The following is a 15,599-nucleotide window of genomic DNA, read 5'->3' on the forward strand; positions in this document are numbered from 1 at the left end:
TTGTGGTGCTACATTGATTCCAGTGATTTATAGTCTTTACATTTCTTTTATTAAAAATAACCCAAATACTCCTCATTTGAGATATTCAGAAACCCTAAATAAACTGAATTTCATGATGGATAAAAATGGAAAAAACTTCAATAGCAGCTTCTGCTGAACTCATCCAAAAGACTTTCCCAAATGTCCTGGTATATTAGTCAGCTTTCACTATGTTATGCTATGGTAACAAACAATCCCAAGGTCATAGGAGCTTTCACCAACATAGTTTTACTTCTCCCTCACATGTGGGAACCAGCTGCAGCTCTGCTCCAAGAGTCTTCTTCATTCTGGGATCCAGAGCAGCCCCTATGTGGGACAGGCAACTTTCATGGCAGTAGAAAAAGAGCAATGGTGGAACCAGTGAGAGCTCACAAAGCTTCTGTCTCAGTGCAGCTGACAGCATTTCTATTCGCATTCCATCCACCAACGTGAGTGACGTTGACAGGTCTGGAGTCAAAGGTGTGGGATGTCCATTCTCACATGGGAATGGACTCAGCAATGAATATTTTAATCCATTAATACAGTTTACACCACCTGGTAAGTGTCCCTAGCAACAGAGACATAAGAGGCTGAGAGAAAAATCATTAGAAAGCAAAATGATCAAGGCTGCAGAAAGATATTCTGATGAGTAAGATGCTCAGTGTTCAATACTTCAAGTTAAAACAAGCTGATTCTTGTAAGCAAGCATGCTGTAAACTTTTGTGAATGTAGCCCAGAGCCATAGTTACTCAGCATAACTGAGTCCGCAGTTTCACCTGCAGAGTCAGTGCTGGAAACCTAGGATGTCTCACCTCCTAGGTTAGGATGTCAACAGGGAATTTTGCACAAGTGGATGATTGAGGATCGTCTGCCTCTCTCTCTAGCATTCATATGTGCTACCACTCTCCCTTACTACATGGATTTTCATAGGTGAATCCCACTCTTCCCCCCTCGCATTTGTAAATCTACCCATTTAAGCAGGGTTCTTAGCCTAGGACCCACTTATTTCTAGAAAAGTCATAGACAAATGTTAATAGGGCCATGAAATCATATATACAAATTGGGTACGCTTTTGTGTATATGGGGTGTTTTTTTTCATGAAGAGAAAGACTATACTTTTTATCAAATTCACAGTGACCTGGATTCAAGAAATGTTAAGAACCTTTATTTTAAGACCTAACTCAAAAGCCATTTCAATACCATGAGGCTGTGATCCTCAAAACACTATCCCCACCTAACTCACTCGTGGCCTGCCTGTGTTGTCTCACCTGTCTCAAAAAACCTCAACATTTTCAACCATTTTTTAATGACTGAGGTATAACTTACATATGCTAGAGTGCACAGCTATGAATTGTATAGTCCAGTGAATTTTTACATATGTGTAGACCCATGTGCCCAACACCTAAAGCGCATATAAAACATTTGCAGCTAACCTGCTGGCTCTTTTTTTTTTTTTTTTTTTTTTTTGGAGACAGAGTCTCGCTCTGTCGCCCAGGCTGGAGTGCAGTGGTCCAGTCTCGCCTCACTGCAACCTCTGCTTCCCGGGTTTAAGCAATTCTCCTGCCTCAGCCTCCTGAGTAGCTGGGATTACAGGCACCTGCCACCATGCCTGGCTAATTTTTTGTGTTTTTAGTAGACCACCGTGCCCAGCCACCTGCTGGCTTTCATGTCCCCTCTCCACCAATGCCATCCTCAAAGGTCACTATTATGACTTCAAGCATCATAGATTAGTTTTGCCAGTTCTTTTTAAAACAAAACTTTATTGGTAATGGTTTTTTGTTTTGTTTTGTTGAGACAGAGTCTCACTCTGTCACCCAGGCTGGAGTGCAGTGTTGCGATCTCAGCTCACTGCAACCTCCGCCTCCCAGGTTCAAGCAGTTCTCCTGCCTCAGCCTCCCAAGTAGCTGGGATTATAGGCGCATGCTATTTTTGTATTTTTTAGTAGAGATGAGGTTTTGCCATGTTAGCCAGGCTGTTCTCAAACTCCTGACATCAAGTGATCTGCTCGCCTTGGCCTCCCAAAGTGCTGGGATTACAGCACCCAGCCTTATCGGTAATAGTTTTGACATGTTTACAACAGCACACTGTCCAAGAGGAAATCTCATCCTTTCACAGCAAGCAGGTCGAATCACCCTGAGCCCACCTGGGGCCCCACCCCAGGCCTGAGAGCTCCTCCTGGGATGGGGAGAAGTGATGAGAGGGGGAAATATGAAGATGAGGCGGCTCACCAGCAGCTCCTCACTTTTCTATGAAGAAAACAGGCCAGGGGCGGTGGCTTACGTCTGTAATCCCAGCACTTTGGGAGGCCAAAGCAGGTGGATCACCTGAGGGCAGGAGTTCAAGGCCAGCCTGACCAATGTAGCAAAACCTCGTCTCTACTAAAAATACAATAATGAGCCGGGGGTGGTGGTGGGCGCCTGTAATCCCAGCTACTCGGGAGGCTGAGGCAAGAGAATCGCTTGAACCTGGGAGGCGGAGGTTGCAGTGAGCTGAGATTGTACCACTGCACTCCAGCCTGGGTGACAGAGTGAGACTTTGTCTCAAAAAAAAAAAAAAAAAAAAAAAATTGAAAACAGCACTGGGTGTCAGGGGAGAAGAGGTGAAGGATGGCTGACAGTTAGGCTGGAGAGGGGCCCCCAGGATGGGAGGAGGCAGAAGCTGCTGGGTGAATAAAACAGGCAGCCCGTCCCCAGCAACCCTAGCCTTGAACCCTGGGCAATGAGGTGGGGGTGGAGGTACTGGGCCTCTTCCATGTCCTTTTGCAGGACTGCCTTCCCAAAAGAGGAGGCTGGGCATTACAATCTGGCTGAGAATAAACTTAAGGAGTTTCGGGAAAATGCAGCTGTGAAGAAAGACTTGGGCTTGGGACTCCCACTCTGTCTTTTTGGCAAACAACTCCTCTTTGGCAGGGAGTGGGGCAGCTGCTTTGTCTGGCTCCCAAAGCCCAAGGGTGAAGAAAAGTCCGTTGGGGAAGAAGAGAGTGGAGCTTCCTAAAGGAACTGAGACCTTTGCAAGAGTGACAGAGGATGCCCCTGGGGAGGGGGGAAGGGGAAAGCAGCAGTTCATGGGGGAAGTTCAAACCCCAGAGCCTCCTTCCAAAGTCAGTTGGCTTCCTGGATTTGTTAAAATGGATCTGGGGAATGGGGAGACACAGGAAGGTGGGAAGGGTGGGAGGAGTGGAAGTAGAGGAAGGAGAAAAGGGGACACTGGTGGAACTCAAATAAGATTTTTAATTTTTTTTAAATTTTTTATTCTAGCAAACAGCCAACTGAACATGGCACTAAACCTCTCTCCTTCCCAGGCAGGATTACTCCGAAGGGCAGGTGTGCTTTTCATTCATCCTCTCTTAGTAAGTGGTGCCTGTTCGGGGCTGGAGTTAAGTTTGAGCCTCTCTTTCCACACCCTGTCCCTGGATACACCAGCAAGACCTGGCCTGAATAGAGCTGAGAAACTCGTTTAAAATAGGCAGAAGTGGGCTGGGGCAAGGGGAACCCTGTGGGAGGAGGAAGAGAGAAGCATAGAGGGGCCAGGAAGGCATAGGGGGTGAGGGAGCAGCTGGTGTTTCTGTTTCTCCAAATATCTGGGCTGCCTGCTCCCCCAACCCTGGAGGGTGGGGTGAGGGTGAAATTGGATACAACGAACTCTGGGGCCCTCTGGCTGTTCAGTCCAACCCTCCCACCCGCAACCCACCAAAAAGAAAAAGAAAAGGGAAGAAAACGCACAGGGGCACAAGCACACCCCTAAAACTCTGAAAACTCCTTGGCGCACTTCTCGTTGATGGAGATCCAGAGCTCTTCCTCCTCGTAGTCGTCAAAGTTACTGGCATCCCCAGGGCCTGAGTACTTCGGGATTAAGGGAGCTTCCACCTTCTTCTCATAGATGGCGATCCAGTTGGTTGTGGCGAACCACCTGTGGTTCTTGATGTCGCCAACCCCGTTCCTGAGATTTCCGAAGCGCTTGGTGAGGTCCACCTGCAGCAGGCTCCGCAGCAGATCCTTGAGGTCAGAGCTGAGTTTGGAGGGAAACCGCACCGTCCCAGAGACGATCTTCTCGTAGATCTGGATGGGCTGGTGAGCGTGGAAGGGTGGGAAGCCCACGGCCATCTCATAGATGAGCACCCCAGGGTCCACCAATCCACAGCCTTGCTGTAGCCTTTGCTCAGGATGATCTCGGGGGTCAGGTACACCGGGGTCCCGCAAAAGGTCCAAGCGCGGCCCTTCACGCGCTTGGCGAAACCAAAGTCCGTGACCCGCAGGTAGCCCTGCAGGTCGAGGAGAAGATTCTCGGGCTTCAGGTCGCGGTGGATGAGGTGGAGCGAGTGCAGGTACTGGAAGGCCAGGACGACCCGGGCGGCGTAGAAACAGGCGTGGGGCCCCCTGAACCTTCCGACGCGCCGTAGGTGGGAGAGCATCTCCGTCACCAGGCACAGGGAGGAGTCGTCCTTAAAGGAGAACTGCAGCTTCACGAGGAAAGGAGAGTTGGTCGCCTGCAGGATGCGCTTCTCGTTCAGCGTGTGCTCGACCTGCCTCGGCTCCACCACCTTCTGCTTGTGGAGGGTCTTCATGGCGTAGTGGCCGCCGGTCTCCCGGTGCCTCACCAGCCGCACCCGCCCGAAGGAGCCCGCGCCCAGCGCCCTGAGCCGCTCACACCGATCCGAGCCGGCGGTGTTGTGAGCGGGGCTTCCCCATCTGTGGAGGAAATCTCCTCTGGCTTTGGCTAGGAGCTCTTTCACGCTCTCCTCCTGCTCGGTGTCCTTCTTGGCGGGGGCGTTGCCCGTGGCGCCCGGGGGTCTCGGCGGCGGCGGCGGGGGCGTTGCCCCTGGCGGTTGGTGGCGCCCGGGGGTCTCGGCGGCGGCGGCGGGGGCGTTGCCCGTGGCGGTTGGTGGCGCCCGGGGGTCTCGCGGTGGCGGCAGGGGCGTTGCCCGTGGCGGTTGGTGGCGCCCGGGGGTCTCGCGGTGACGGCGGGGGCGTTGCCCGTGGCGGTTGGTGGCGCCTGGGGGTCTCGCGGTGGCGGCGGGGGCGTTGCCCGTGGCGGTTGGTGGCGCCCGAGGGTCTCGGCGGCGGCGGCGGGGGCGTTGCCCGTGGCGGTTGGTGGCGCCCGGGGGTCTCGCGGTGACGGCGGCGGTGGCGGGGGCGTTGCCCGTGGCGGTTGGTGGCGCCCGGGGGTCTCGCGGTGGCGGCGGCGCCCCTTGGGGCTGGCTGCCCTGGCTGCGGCGCCACGACCCCCACCGGGCCTCCGCTTATATTCCCAGCTGCATGGGAGGCTGAGTTGGGAGGATTTCTGGAGCCTGGGAGGTCAAGGCTTCAGTGAACCAAGATCACGGCGCTGCCCTCAACAATATGGATAAATTGAAAAGGCATATGCAAGCGAGAGAAGCCAACTCTAAAGGGGACTTACTGTATGAATCCTTTTCTATGACATTCTAGAAAAGGCAAAAACTAGTGTCGGAGAACAGATGAGTGATTGCCAGGGCTTGGGGTTAGGGGAGGGTTGGACTGTGAAGGGACAGCCTGAGGGAATGTGGGAAGTGATGGGACATGTTTGTATCCTGATTGTGCTGGTGCTTACCATGTGTTGGGTGGTGGTCTACATTTGTTTTAAAACTCATAGAACTGGCCGGGCGCAGTGGCTAAAGCCTGTAATCCCAACACTCTGGGAGGTGGAGGCGGGCGGATCACAAGGTCAGGAGTTCGAAACCAGCCTGACCAACATAGTGAAACCCCGTCTGTACTAAAAACACAAAAAAATTAGCCAGGCGTGGTGGCCCATGCCTGTAATCCCAGCTACTCGGGAGGGTGAGGCAGGAGAATTGCTTGAACCTAGGAGGCAGAGGTTGCAGTGAGCAGAGATTGTGCCACTGCACTCCAGCCTGGGCAATAAGAGTGAAACTCCATCTCAAAAAACAAAAACAAAAAAACCTCATAGAACTGTATACTTCCCACCAAAATTCAATTTTACTGCATGTAATGTTTTATTTTAACACATACATATGATTTCCTTTCTTTTGTTTGCTTTGGTTTAATGTGCTGTTATTTCCTAAGGTGGGAACTAAGGTCATTCATTTGAAATCTTTCTTCTATTATAATCACTTAGTGCTATAAATTTCCTCCCATTATTTTAGCAGCATCTCACAAATTTTGGTATGTTGTATTTTCCTTTTCATTCAGCTCAAAATATTTTCTAAGCTCCCTTTTCATCTTTGCCTGATAAGCTATTTAAAAGTATTTCATTTCCAAATACCTGGGATTTTTCAAGAATTTTCCTATTGATTTCTGATTTAATTCCATTGTTAGAAAACATACTCTGTGTGACCTAAAATGTTTTACACTTCTTGGGACTCATTTTATGGCCCAGAATGTGATCTTTCTTGGTAGACGGCCCATATGCACTTGAGAAGAATGTATATTCTGGTGTATTCTGCTGTTTGGGGATTCAGTGTTCTACAAATGTCACTTAGGTCAAGTTGGCTAGTAGTAGTGTTCAGGTCTTCTATATTGACTTTCTGTTTACTTATTCTATCAATTATTAAAAACATGCCATAGGAGTTTATGAGAAGTCAAAGTACATAGATGATGGGCCTTCCATCACTCCCCCAGGCCACCATGTCAGCCCCACCCACCCTCCAGAAGACAGCCAGCACTCAGCCATCACAGGGTGGGTTCTGAGCTGCTCTCCCCAGTCAATTCTGTACAAACATTCTGTCCTACATCATAAACACTGAGCTACAGGAATATCCACTTGTCCTATTTTCTCTCCATCTTGCCCTTTAAGTTTGACAGCTAATTCTGCCTACCCACCCTGACTACATCACCTGTAGCTAGTGCAAGTAAACAACACCCTTTCACCCAGCCCTGCTGGCTGAAACTAAGCAAGTTGGAGAGGAATTCCTGATTACTTGACTCCAAGTATAAGGTTTCTATTGTGACTGTGAGTTCTTGCCACTCAGTTCAGCAGATGTTGGTCAAGCAGGTGTGTACTGTGTGCAAGGCCTGGTTCTGAGTTTATGGTTTAACCTGGGGCCAGTACTTGGGTACTGACTGTATATTCAGAGACGGTCAGGTTAGAGAGGAAGAGGAGGAACGGAGAAAAATCTGCTGTTGATCATCTGAACTTCCACAAAAGGGAAACCCACATTCCCTCAACAAGAACAGAGCAGGAGGGTCAATTGCCCCTTGTGCTTGGGGTCAAGGCAAATCCCCAGCAGATGGAAATTCCACATCTCCCCCATAATCGCAGTGATTTCCTCTTCATTTTCATCACAGTAGATCTGCTAAAATTCTGCCCATTTCTAACTTACCTCCAGATTATTCAGTGGAAATTTATACACAAAGAGCAATTAGTGCGAAGCCATTCTCTTGGGCTCACGCCTTGGAAGTGGGACAGTTTGTTTAGAAGCAGGCTGTGCCATTCCATGACAAATTCTTGTGGCATTAATCTCTGAAGTTCAATTAGGAAGACACAGGGGTCTAGAGGGAACATATGTTGCATGCTAGAAATGTCCCCATGCTTCGTTTACAGGTGAGAACATCAAGTATTTATCCCAGAACAAGCCGCAGAATAATTACATTTGTTATTTCTCTCCACTTTCCATTCTGCTTTTCTCCACGGCCTTGGGGAGCAAGGGAGTCCTTAGCATGCCAAGGAAACACGGATCTCTTTGCATTCAGAGAAACCCTTTCAGAAGGAAAAGATCTGTGTAGCAAGATAAAATACCTCTGCGTGATCTGCTTGGAGCTTGCCTAGGGGGCCAAATGAAGAGGTGAAAGCCAACTCTGCTTTCCTGTAGGCCCAATGAAAGGTAATCAAGACCATTCTTCTCCCAAAAAAACTGCTCACTGGCAGTCATGCCAGCTGATTCTCCTCTTTACTGTTTATATAGCAGTTTCCAAATGGCTAATTGCATAAGGCTTGGATCATTCAATTCTAACTTCCTCTCTATCTGCAAAATATTGATGGGAGCAAAGAAAAGAAAAAACTCCACCAGGATTCAAACAAGAAATAAACTACAAATTTCTAGCACTGAGGGAATTATTTACATAACACTGCATGTTCTGGTCCAGAAATACTTATCATACCTGGATTTTGACAAGCCAGCTTCTATTAATAATTTGTTTTCTCCTTATTAGCAGAATAGTGTAAAAGAACATTTTTGAACACAAAGTTTTCAAAAGTCAGATTTATGATCTATAAAATGTTGATTTAAAAATTGGCATGGCCTTTGTTATATGAAAGATGAAAAATTATGAGAGGAAGTTCAGAAATAATGACAATAATTTATAAAGTACTCCATTTATTTAAAGTTTGGGCAATCATTCATCCCTTGGTACCACTAATTTTGCCACAATTTTTTTTTCTTTTTTTTTGAGACCGAGTTTTGCTCTTGTTGCCCAGGCTGGAATGCAATGGCGCGATCTCGGCTCACCACAACCTCCACCTCCCGGGTTCAAGCAATTCTCCTGCCTCAGCCCCCGAGTAGCTGGGATTAGAGGCATGTGCCTTCATGCCCAGCTAATTTTGTATTTTTAGTAGAGACGGGGTTTCTCCATGTTGGCCAGGCTGGTCTCGAAGTCGCGACCTCAGGTGATCTGCCTGCCTCGGCCTCCCAAAGTGCTGGGATTACAGGCGTGAGCCACCGTGCCCGGCCGCCGTAATATTTATAGAAGTGGCTTGGCCCACATGATAATGAGCATTGTACTATTGTTGGGACCTGAAAAGAAAGTAGTCCTAGAAATAGGCCCAACTTGCTTACCTAAAAATATTTCTTCTGACATATAAGAACTGCCAAAACTGATTACCCCTAGGGAATAGCACTAGGCACTTAGAGAAGCATAAATTAAAGGAAGGAAAATTTTTACTTCTCACTTTATAACTTCTGAACTGCTGAAATTAATTTTGAGCATGAATTACTTATTAAAATAAAAATGAGGTAAAACATTGGTTTCTCACAAATGCATTTACTTATATTTTATGTGTCACTTTTATATATTGTTTAAATCCACAAAAGGGAGACAATTTTTATAAAATTATTTTCCCCATATTTTGTAGTTCTCCTTTTCCTGGCAGTAGCACTCTGTTTTATCTTTGAGGGATTACTTCTACCCCATTTCATCTGATTCTGTTGGGTTCCCAATCTCACCCACTCACCTGAGTGAAAGTCAGGGATGGCCACAGGACCCAAGATAGATCAATCAGTTTCTCTCTCTCAGGAATTGAATCTTGAGCAGAGACACATGGGGACTTGAGGCATTTGTAAAGGAGCCATTCAAATACAGCGTCTTAGAAGGCTGTCCATGTTTCTACAGCTGTTGGCCAATAAGTTCCTTGCCTTCTGTCCTGAGCCCTGGTTTTTCAGTTCTTCCTTTATGTGTCTTTCCACATAAAAGAAGCAAAGTTTTTTTTTGTTTAAGCAAAGCAAATGAGACAAGGCGGGGGTGGGGAAGAGAAAGAAAGAAACAATTGAAGACAATAATGAATTCAGGATTGAACACATTGAGTTCATGGGTCCTTAAGACATTCGGGTAGAGATGTCTAATTAGCCATTGAAAATTTGGGATTGAACTTAGTAGACAGATAAGCATTGGCAGCACAGATTTAAGAGGTATGAGAGTGTTAGCCAAGGAACGTGAGCCAAGAGAGAACAGAGTCAAGGAGGGGGATTGTGGGAAACTCCACTATCTGAGGATGGGGGTAGGAATGTCAGGCACTGCTATTTGCCCATCATGGCTGTGTCTTGTGAGGCCTGCCGTACTCAGTCCTTCTGAGACCTTGAAGAGAATTTCTTGTGCACACCTACACAAGAAGTGGGCATTGTCACATGGTTGCAATGTGACTGCACATGTATAATGCCTAGTAATTATCATGCAACATACAGACAGTACAGCCAAGTGGCTGAATGGGAAACTGTACCCAGGACAAGATGTTAGATACAGATAATGTGGACTGTGACAGGAGCTTCGGCACTCATGTAATGTATAATGGCATATGAGTTTCTTGGTGACCTCTTCTGCTATCACTGTAACAGCCCACATTTCATGATGAAGAGTTGAGGCCCTCGAGAAACAGAAGAGGAGAACGCTTGACGATTTCCTCTGAAATCTCGTCTGCAGCACTTACCATCTGTGATACAGCACACCTGCCCATTAACAGAAGGCCCCAGGTGGAACAGAACATTCACAACATCCTTCTGCCAAAATATGCCCTATAAATCAGAGCTCACAAACCGACGCACATCAAAAGCAGTGGTTCTTAATTTTAACTGCACATTGAAATCACCTGAGACATTAAAAAAATAATAATACTGAGTTGGGCATGGTGGCTCACGCCTGTATTCCCAACATTTTGGGAGGCCGAGGCAGGGAGCTCACTTGAGGTCAGGAGTTCGAGGCCAGCCTGGCCAAAATGGTGAAACCCCGTCTCTACTAAAAATACAAAAGTTAGCCAGGTGTGGTGGCAGACACCTGTAATCTCAGCTACTTAGGAGAGTGAGGCAGGAGAATCACTTGAACCCGGGAGCCGGAGGTTGCAAGTGAGCCAAGATTGCCCCACTGCACTCCAGCCTGGGTGACAGAGCAAGACTCTGTCTTAAAAAAAAAAAAAAAAATACTGATGACTGAATCTGCCTCCAGAGATTGACTTAACTGCCCAGGCATGTGACTTGAATGTTGGGACTTTTAAAAGCTCCCCAGGTGATTCTAATGCACAGCCGAGTTTTAGAACCACCGGATGAGCCCATGAACACATTTTGTTTAACCCCAATATAGAGGCCTAAACAGAGTATTTTAAATTTTAATAATTATTTTCTCAATGTAAAGAGCAGTCAGTTTCATATACCCCAGATCATCCAGATTTCAGTCTCCTGTTGTAATATTTGTGCACAGTAGGCCTACGTTTCCACAGGACACCATTCAGCTATGCTGAGTTGCGATTGCACTTTACGTAAGCGTTTTCTCTGCACTTCACAGCCCTTCCTGCCCTCCCAACTATCACCACCGCACAGAGCTAATGACAGTTGCTGCTTATCATCCTGTTGGCTCTGCGGGCTTTTTTTCTTTTTTTACATTAGCGTTAAAAGTAAAATAGTGCTTATGCCATGTCTCCAGCAGAGCAAGAAAGAAAAAGGCAGCCCAGGAAGGCTAAGTGTTCCATAGGGCCTGCCACTCATTTCTGGCACCTGCCTGGCCCCTGCAGCATTTGGGTGCATGCCCTTGATTTAAATCGATTAATGTTTTCCCAGAAGGAGCCCCAAAATGCTTTATAGCCTATAGAACAAAGAGCTGAGAAGTGAGAGGTCCCAATTCAATTATCTTAATAATTAGATAGCTCTTGAAGACAGAAGAAAGCTATACAAATACAGCAAGGAAAAGGGGGCATCCAGTGACCAGTTCCATAATTCAGGAAATGCAGGAGGTTTGAAGAGTTTGTATGCATTATAAGGGACAAAGAGGGCTGGAGCTGAACTTGAACTGTGAGGAACAGAAGTGCCTAACCTGGAGTTAAAAAAGAATAAGAAGATTGCAACCCTAGGGGTAAACTGCAGACCTTTCAGAACTGCACAACCCCAGGAGCTAGGTCCCAATACATCCAAGCTTGAGTCTGTTCGAGAATCTCCCTTTTTCAGCCTCTCCAACACTGTACTAGATGAGGACATCTGGCCTCTGGGTCTGTACATACTGTCCCCTCTGCTATGCTCTTTCCTCCTTGCCCTCTTTCACCTGGCCAACTCCTCATCTCTCTGATCTCAGAAACTCATGCTGTCACCACCTCCACCAAGTCAAGACCAGGCCACTCTCATGCGCTTCTGTAGTAGCCTATAATTACTCCATCATCGCACTTATGTGACTTTGTAAATACTTTTACGTTATCATCTCTCTCCTGCGCAAGACTGTGAGCTCCATGGGAACATGTTGATTATCAATCTTTGTTACCACTATATCATCAGCAACCACAGTGCGGGGAACTGTGGACGCTCAATAGCCAATGATGGATGGAGGCCGGGCGCGGTGGCTCATGCCTGTAATTCCAGCACTTTGGGAGGCTGAGGCGGGCAGATCATGAGGTCAAGAGATCGAGACCATCCTGGCCAACATGGTGAAACCCCATCTCTACTAAAAATACAAAAATTAGCCAGGTGTGGTGGTGCACGCCCATACTCCCAGCTACTGCGGAGGCTAAGGCAGGAGAATTGCTTGAATCTGGGAGGTGGAGGTTGCAGTGAGCCGAGATCGCGCCACTGCACTCCAGCTTGGAAACAGAGTGAGACTCCGTCCCACAACAACAACAACAACAAAAAAAATAACAAAAAAAACAACGATGGATGGGTTTGTAAACCAAAACTAAAATTCAAAGCTCCCCAACTGACTAAATGGACCCCCTTCTCGGCCAAGGGGAGTCCAAAGAAACCTGAAAAACTAGTTCAGGCCACTCCAGGAAGGGGTAGGGGTCAGACATGCCTCATTATACCCTCTCCCTTTTGGAGTCTGTAACCGCCCAATGGGTTTACCTTGCCCAATGCCTAGACAGAGCCGATTTATCAAGACAGGGGAATCGCAATAGAGAAAGAGTAATTCACACAGAGCCAGCTGTATGGGAGACTAGAGTTTTATTAGTACTCAAATCAGTCTCCCTAAGAATCGGGGATCAGAGTATTTAAGGATAATTTGGTACGTACAGGCCAGTGAGTCAGGAGCGCTGATTGGTCAGGTCAGAGATGAAATCATAGGGAATCAAAGGTGTCCTGTTGTGCTGAGTCAGTTCCTGCTGGGGGGTCCACAAGATCAGATGAGCCAGTTGATTGGTCTGGGTGGTGCCAGCTGATCCACTGAGTGCAGGGTCTGCAAAATATCTCAAGCCCTGATGTTAGATTTTACAATAGTGATGTTATCCCTAGGAGCAATTTGGGGAGGTTCAGAATCTGGCCGCCTTCAGTTGCATGACTCCTAAACCATAATTTCTAATCTTGTGGCTAATGTGTTGGTTCTGTAAAGGCAGTCTAGTCCCCAGGCAGGAAGGGGATTTGTTTTGGGAAAGGGCTGTTATCGTCCTTGTTTCAAAGTTAAACTATGAACTAAGTTCCTCCCAAAGTTAGTTCCAGAATATGTTTCCTTGCTATATTTTGAAATGGCCCTACAAAGCTTTCTTTTGTGGGGGAGAATTTACATCTGTAAAAAAATCTTCTTTTTTTTTTTTTTTTGAGACAGAGTCTCACTTTGTAGCCCAGGCTGGATTGCAGTGGCGCAATCTCAGCTCACTGTAACCTCTGCCTCCCAGGTTCAAGCGATTCTTCTGCCTCAGCCTCCTGAGTAGATGGGACTACAGGTGCATGCCACCACGCCTGGCTAATTCTTTTTTCTTTTTTGTATTTTTAGTAGAGGCGGGGTTTCACCCTGTTAGCCAGGATGGTCTCGATCTTCTGACCTCGTGATCCACCTTCCTCAGCCTCCCAAAGTGCTGGGATTACAGGCGTGAGCCACCTCGCCCGGCCCAAAAATCTCTTTTAATATAAGTGGATCTTTCCTTTTCCAGGCCCTGCAAATCCCTGAAGAGATTAACTGAGAGTCTAACACCTTTTAAAGGTCTGCATAGGAAATATTTACATCTATAATCTCTAAGCTACCTATGAGATTTGATCTATATAACAAGAACCTTGGTCTCCACAACCCCTTATCTTAACCCAGACACTCCTTTCTATTGCTTCCAGGTCTTCAGATAATAACTTAACTCTCAACCAATTGCCAATCAGGAAATTGTTGAATCCACCTATGACCTGCAAGCACCCTCTGCCCTTCAAGTTGTCACACCTTTCTGGACCAAACCAATGTATACCTCACATGTATACATGTATTGACTGACGTCTTAATGTCTCCCTAAAACATAAAAAACCAAGCTGTGGCCAGGCGTAATGGCTCACGCCTGTAATCCTAGCACTTTGGGAGGCCGAGGTGGGTGGACCACAAGTTCAGGAGACCGAGACCATCCTGGCTAACACGGTGAAACCCCGTTTCTATGAAAAACACACAAACACACACACACACACACACACACAAACTTAGCCAGGCGTGGTGGCGGTCCACTCCCAGCTACTCAGGAGGCTGAGGCAGGAGAATGGCGTGAACCCGGGAGGCAGAGCTTGCAGTGAGCCAGTGAGCCGAGATGGCGCCACTGCACTCCAGCCTGGGCAACAGAGCGAGACTCTGTCTCAAAAAAAAACAAAAAACAAAAAAACAAGCTGTAACCCAACCACCTTGGGCACATATTCTCAAGACCTTTTGAGACTGTGCCTTGGGGCCATGTTCACTCATATTTGGCTCAGAATAAAACTCTTTAAATATTTTATGGAGTTTGCCTTTTTTCCTTGACAGGTTGATGAGTAAGTGGGTGGAAGAACAGAGTGGGTGAACAGAGCAAACATGATAAATGGAAGAAAGGACCTGAGATTAAGGAACTGGAGATTGTAATCAGAAAGCAGGATCCGATAGTTGAAGATACCTGAGAAAGAACAATTTAAAATGGCAATAAAGTCCAAAGAACAGATATGAATATCAGCTGGGGTCCAGCCTCACAAACAAAACCTAGGTCCGGCAATTCACAGAGAGAATCTAATGCAGGGAATTTGTTGCAAAGGTGACACAAGGACTGAAAGAGCTACCAGGAAGAATTAGATGAACTCAAAATTAAGAAATGCAGAAAAGTTGCATTTACCATAACTACGTATAGAGGAACAGAAGGAAAAAGGTGTTAACACAGAGCCGGAGCAGAGACTGAAACCACAGTGGTCTGTCCAGCAAGAGGCGGAGCCACAGAGGAAACCCAATCACTGCTGGAGATGGGGCCTGAAGGGAACGAGGGAGGGGAGAAAAGGAGGGCAGAAATAGCTGCCTCCTCTCTGCCACCCACCTGCCAATCTCCCACAGGCGCCTGTCATTGGCTGAACCTCTCTTGAAACAAATTGGCAAAGGAGTTTAGGAAACGTAATTTGCATGGATCAGGTTTCCTTGAAAGAAACAGATGAGGAGCAGAGAATGGATGTAACAGCAAATAGGCAAACAAGCAACCCAAGATGAGAATGGCTTGCTGAAGCTTTATGAGAAGAGAAAAGTGGATTCTAGGAACTGTGAAATGGCATATGCCATCCCTGTGGATACTGTAATCACTATTTGATGCTCCAGAGGGGAAAGGGAGAGAGGACTGTGGCCAGAGCCAAGGAACTCAATGAATGTCAATGTTTAGGAATGACTGAAGGACAAGAGATGAAATGAAAGGAAAGGTGTGTTAGTGTTATGTCCCAAGCCTGGCCTGGAAAGAGCAAGGGAGAGATAGAATAGCAGCACAGTTAAAAGGCCCAAGTTTGAGTCCAAGCTTGGACACTTATTAGCTGGAGGATTTGGAAAGGTGAATTAGCCTCTGAGCCTTGGTGTATAAAATGGAGATAATAATAATAGTACCCTCAGTATGGCTATTAGAATTAAACCAGAGTGCATATAAAGCACTTCCCACAGTGCCTAATAACAGCAATCGTAGCAGAGCACATTCAATCTACATTCTCAACTCCAGGGCATGAGAAAAAGGCTTTCTCCAAGGTTCTG

General features: G+C 47.0%; 2 protein-coding genes across 4 annotated transcripts in view; one reads left to right on the forward strand and one right to left on the reverse strand.

Annotated features, from left to right (window-relative positions):
• Window positions 1–3,629: 3,629 nt before the first annotated feature.
• PRKACG (protein kinase cAMP-activated catalytic subunit gamma) lies at window positions 3,630–10,158 on the reverse strand. The gene is given in 3 exon segments (XM_055294403.2): window positions 3,630–4,141; window positions 4,144–4,753; window positions 10,132–10,158. Coding segments are annotated over 3 exon segments (1,020 nt in total). The 3' UTR covers window positions 3,630–3,758.
• Window positions 9,300–15,599, forward strand: part of FXN (frataxin) — a 48,678-nt gene continuing 42,378 nt past the window's right edge. The window contains exon 1 of one of the 3 annotated variants that reach the window (XM_063609937.1): window positions 9,300–15,280. In XM_063609937.1, coding sequence (XP_063466007.1) covers window positions 15,269–15,280 — 12 coding nt within the window. In that variant the 5' untranslated portion in view covers window positions 9,300–15,268. The remainder of the gene's footprint in view (window positions 15,281–15,599) is intronic. The other 2 variants (XM_055294405.2, XM_063609938.1) reach the window with 2 other exon arrangements.

The sequence above is a fragment of the Symphalangus syndactylus genome, chromosome 9 (assembly GCF_028878055.3).
Source record: "Symphalangus syndactylus isolate Jambi chromosome 9, NHGRI_mSymSyn1-v2.1_pri, whole genome shotgun sequence".
Classification (NCBI taxonomy): Eukaryota; Metazoa; Chordata; class Mammalia; order Primates; family Hylobatidae; genus Symphalangus; species Symphalangus syndactylus.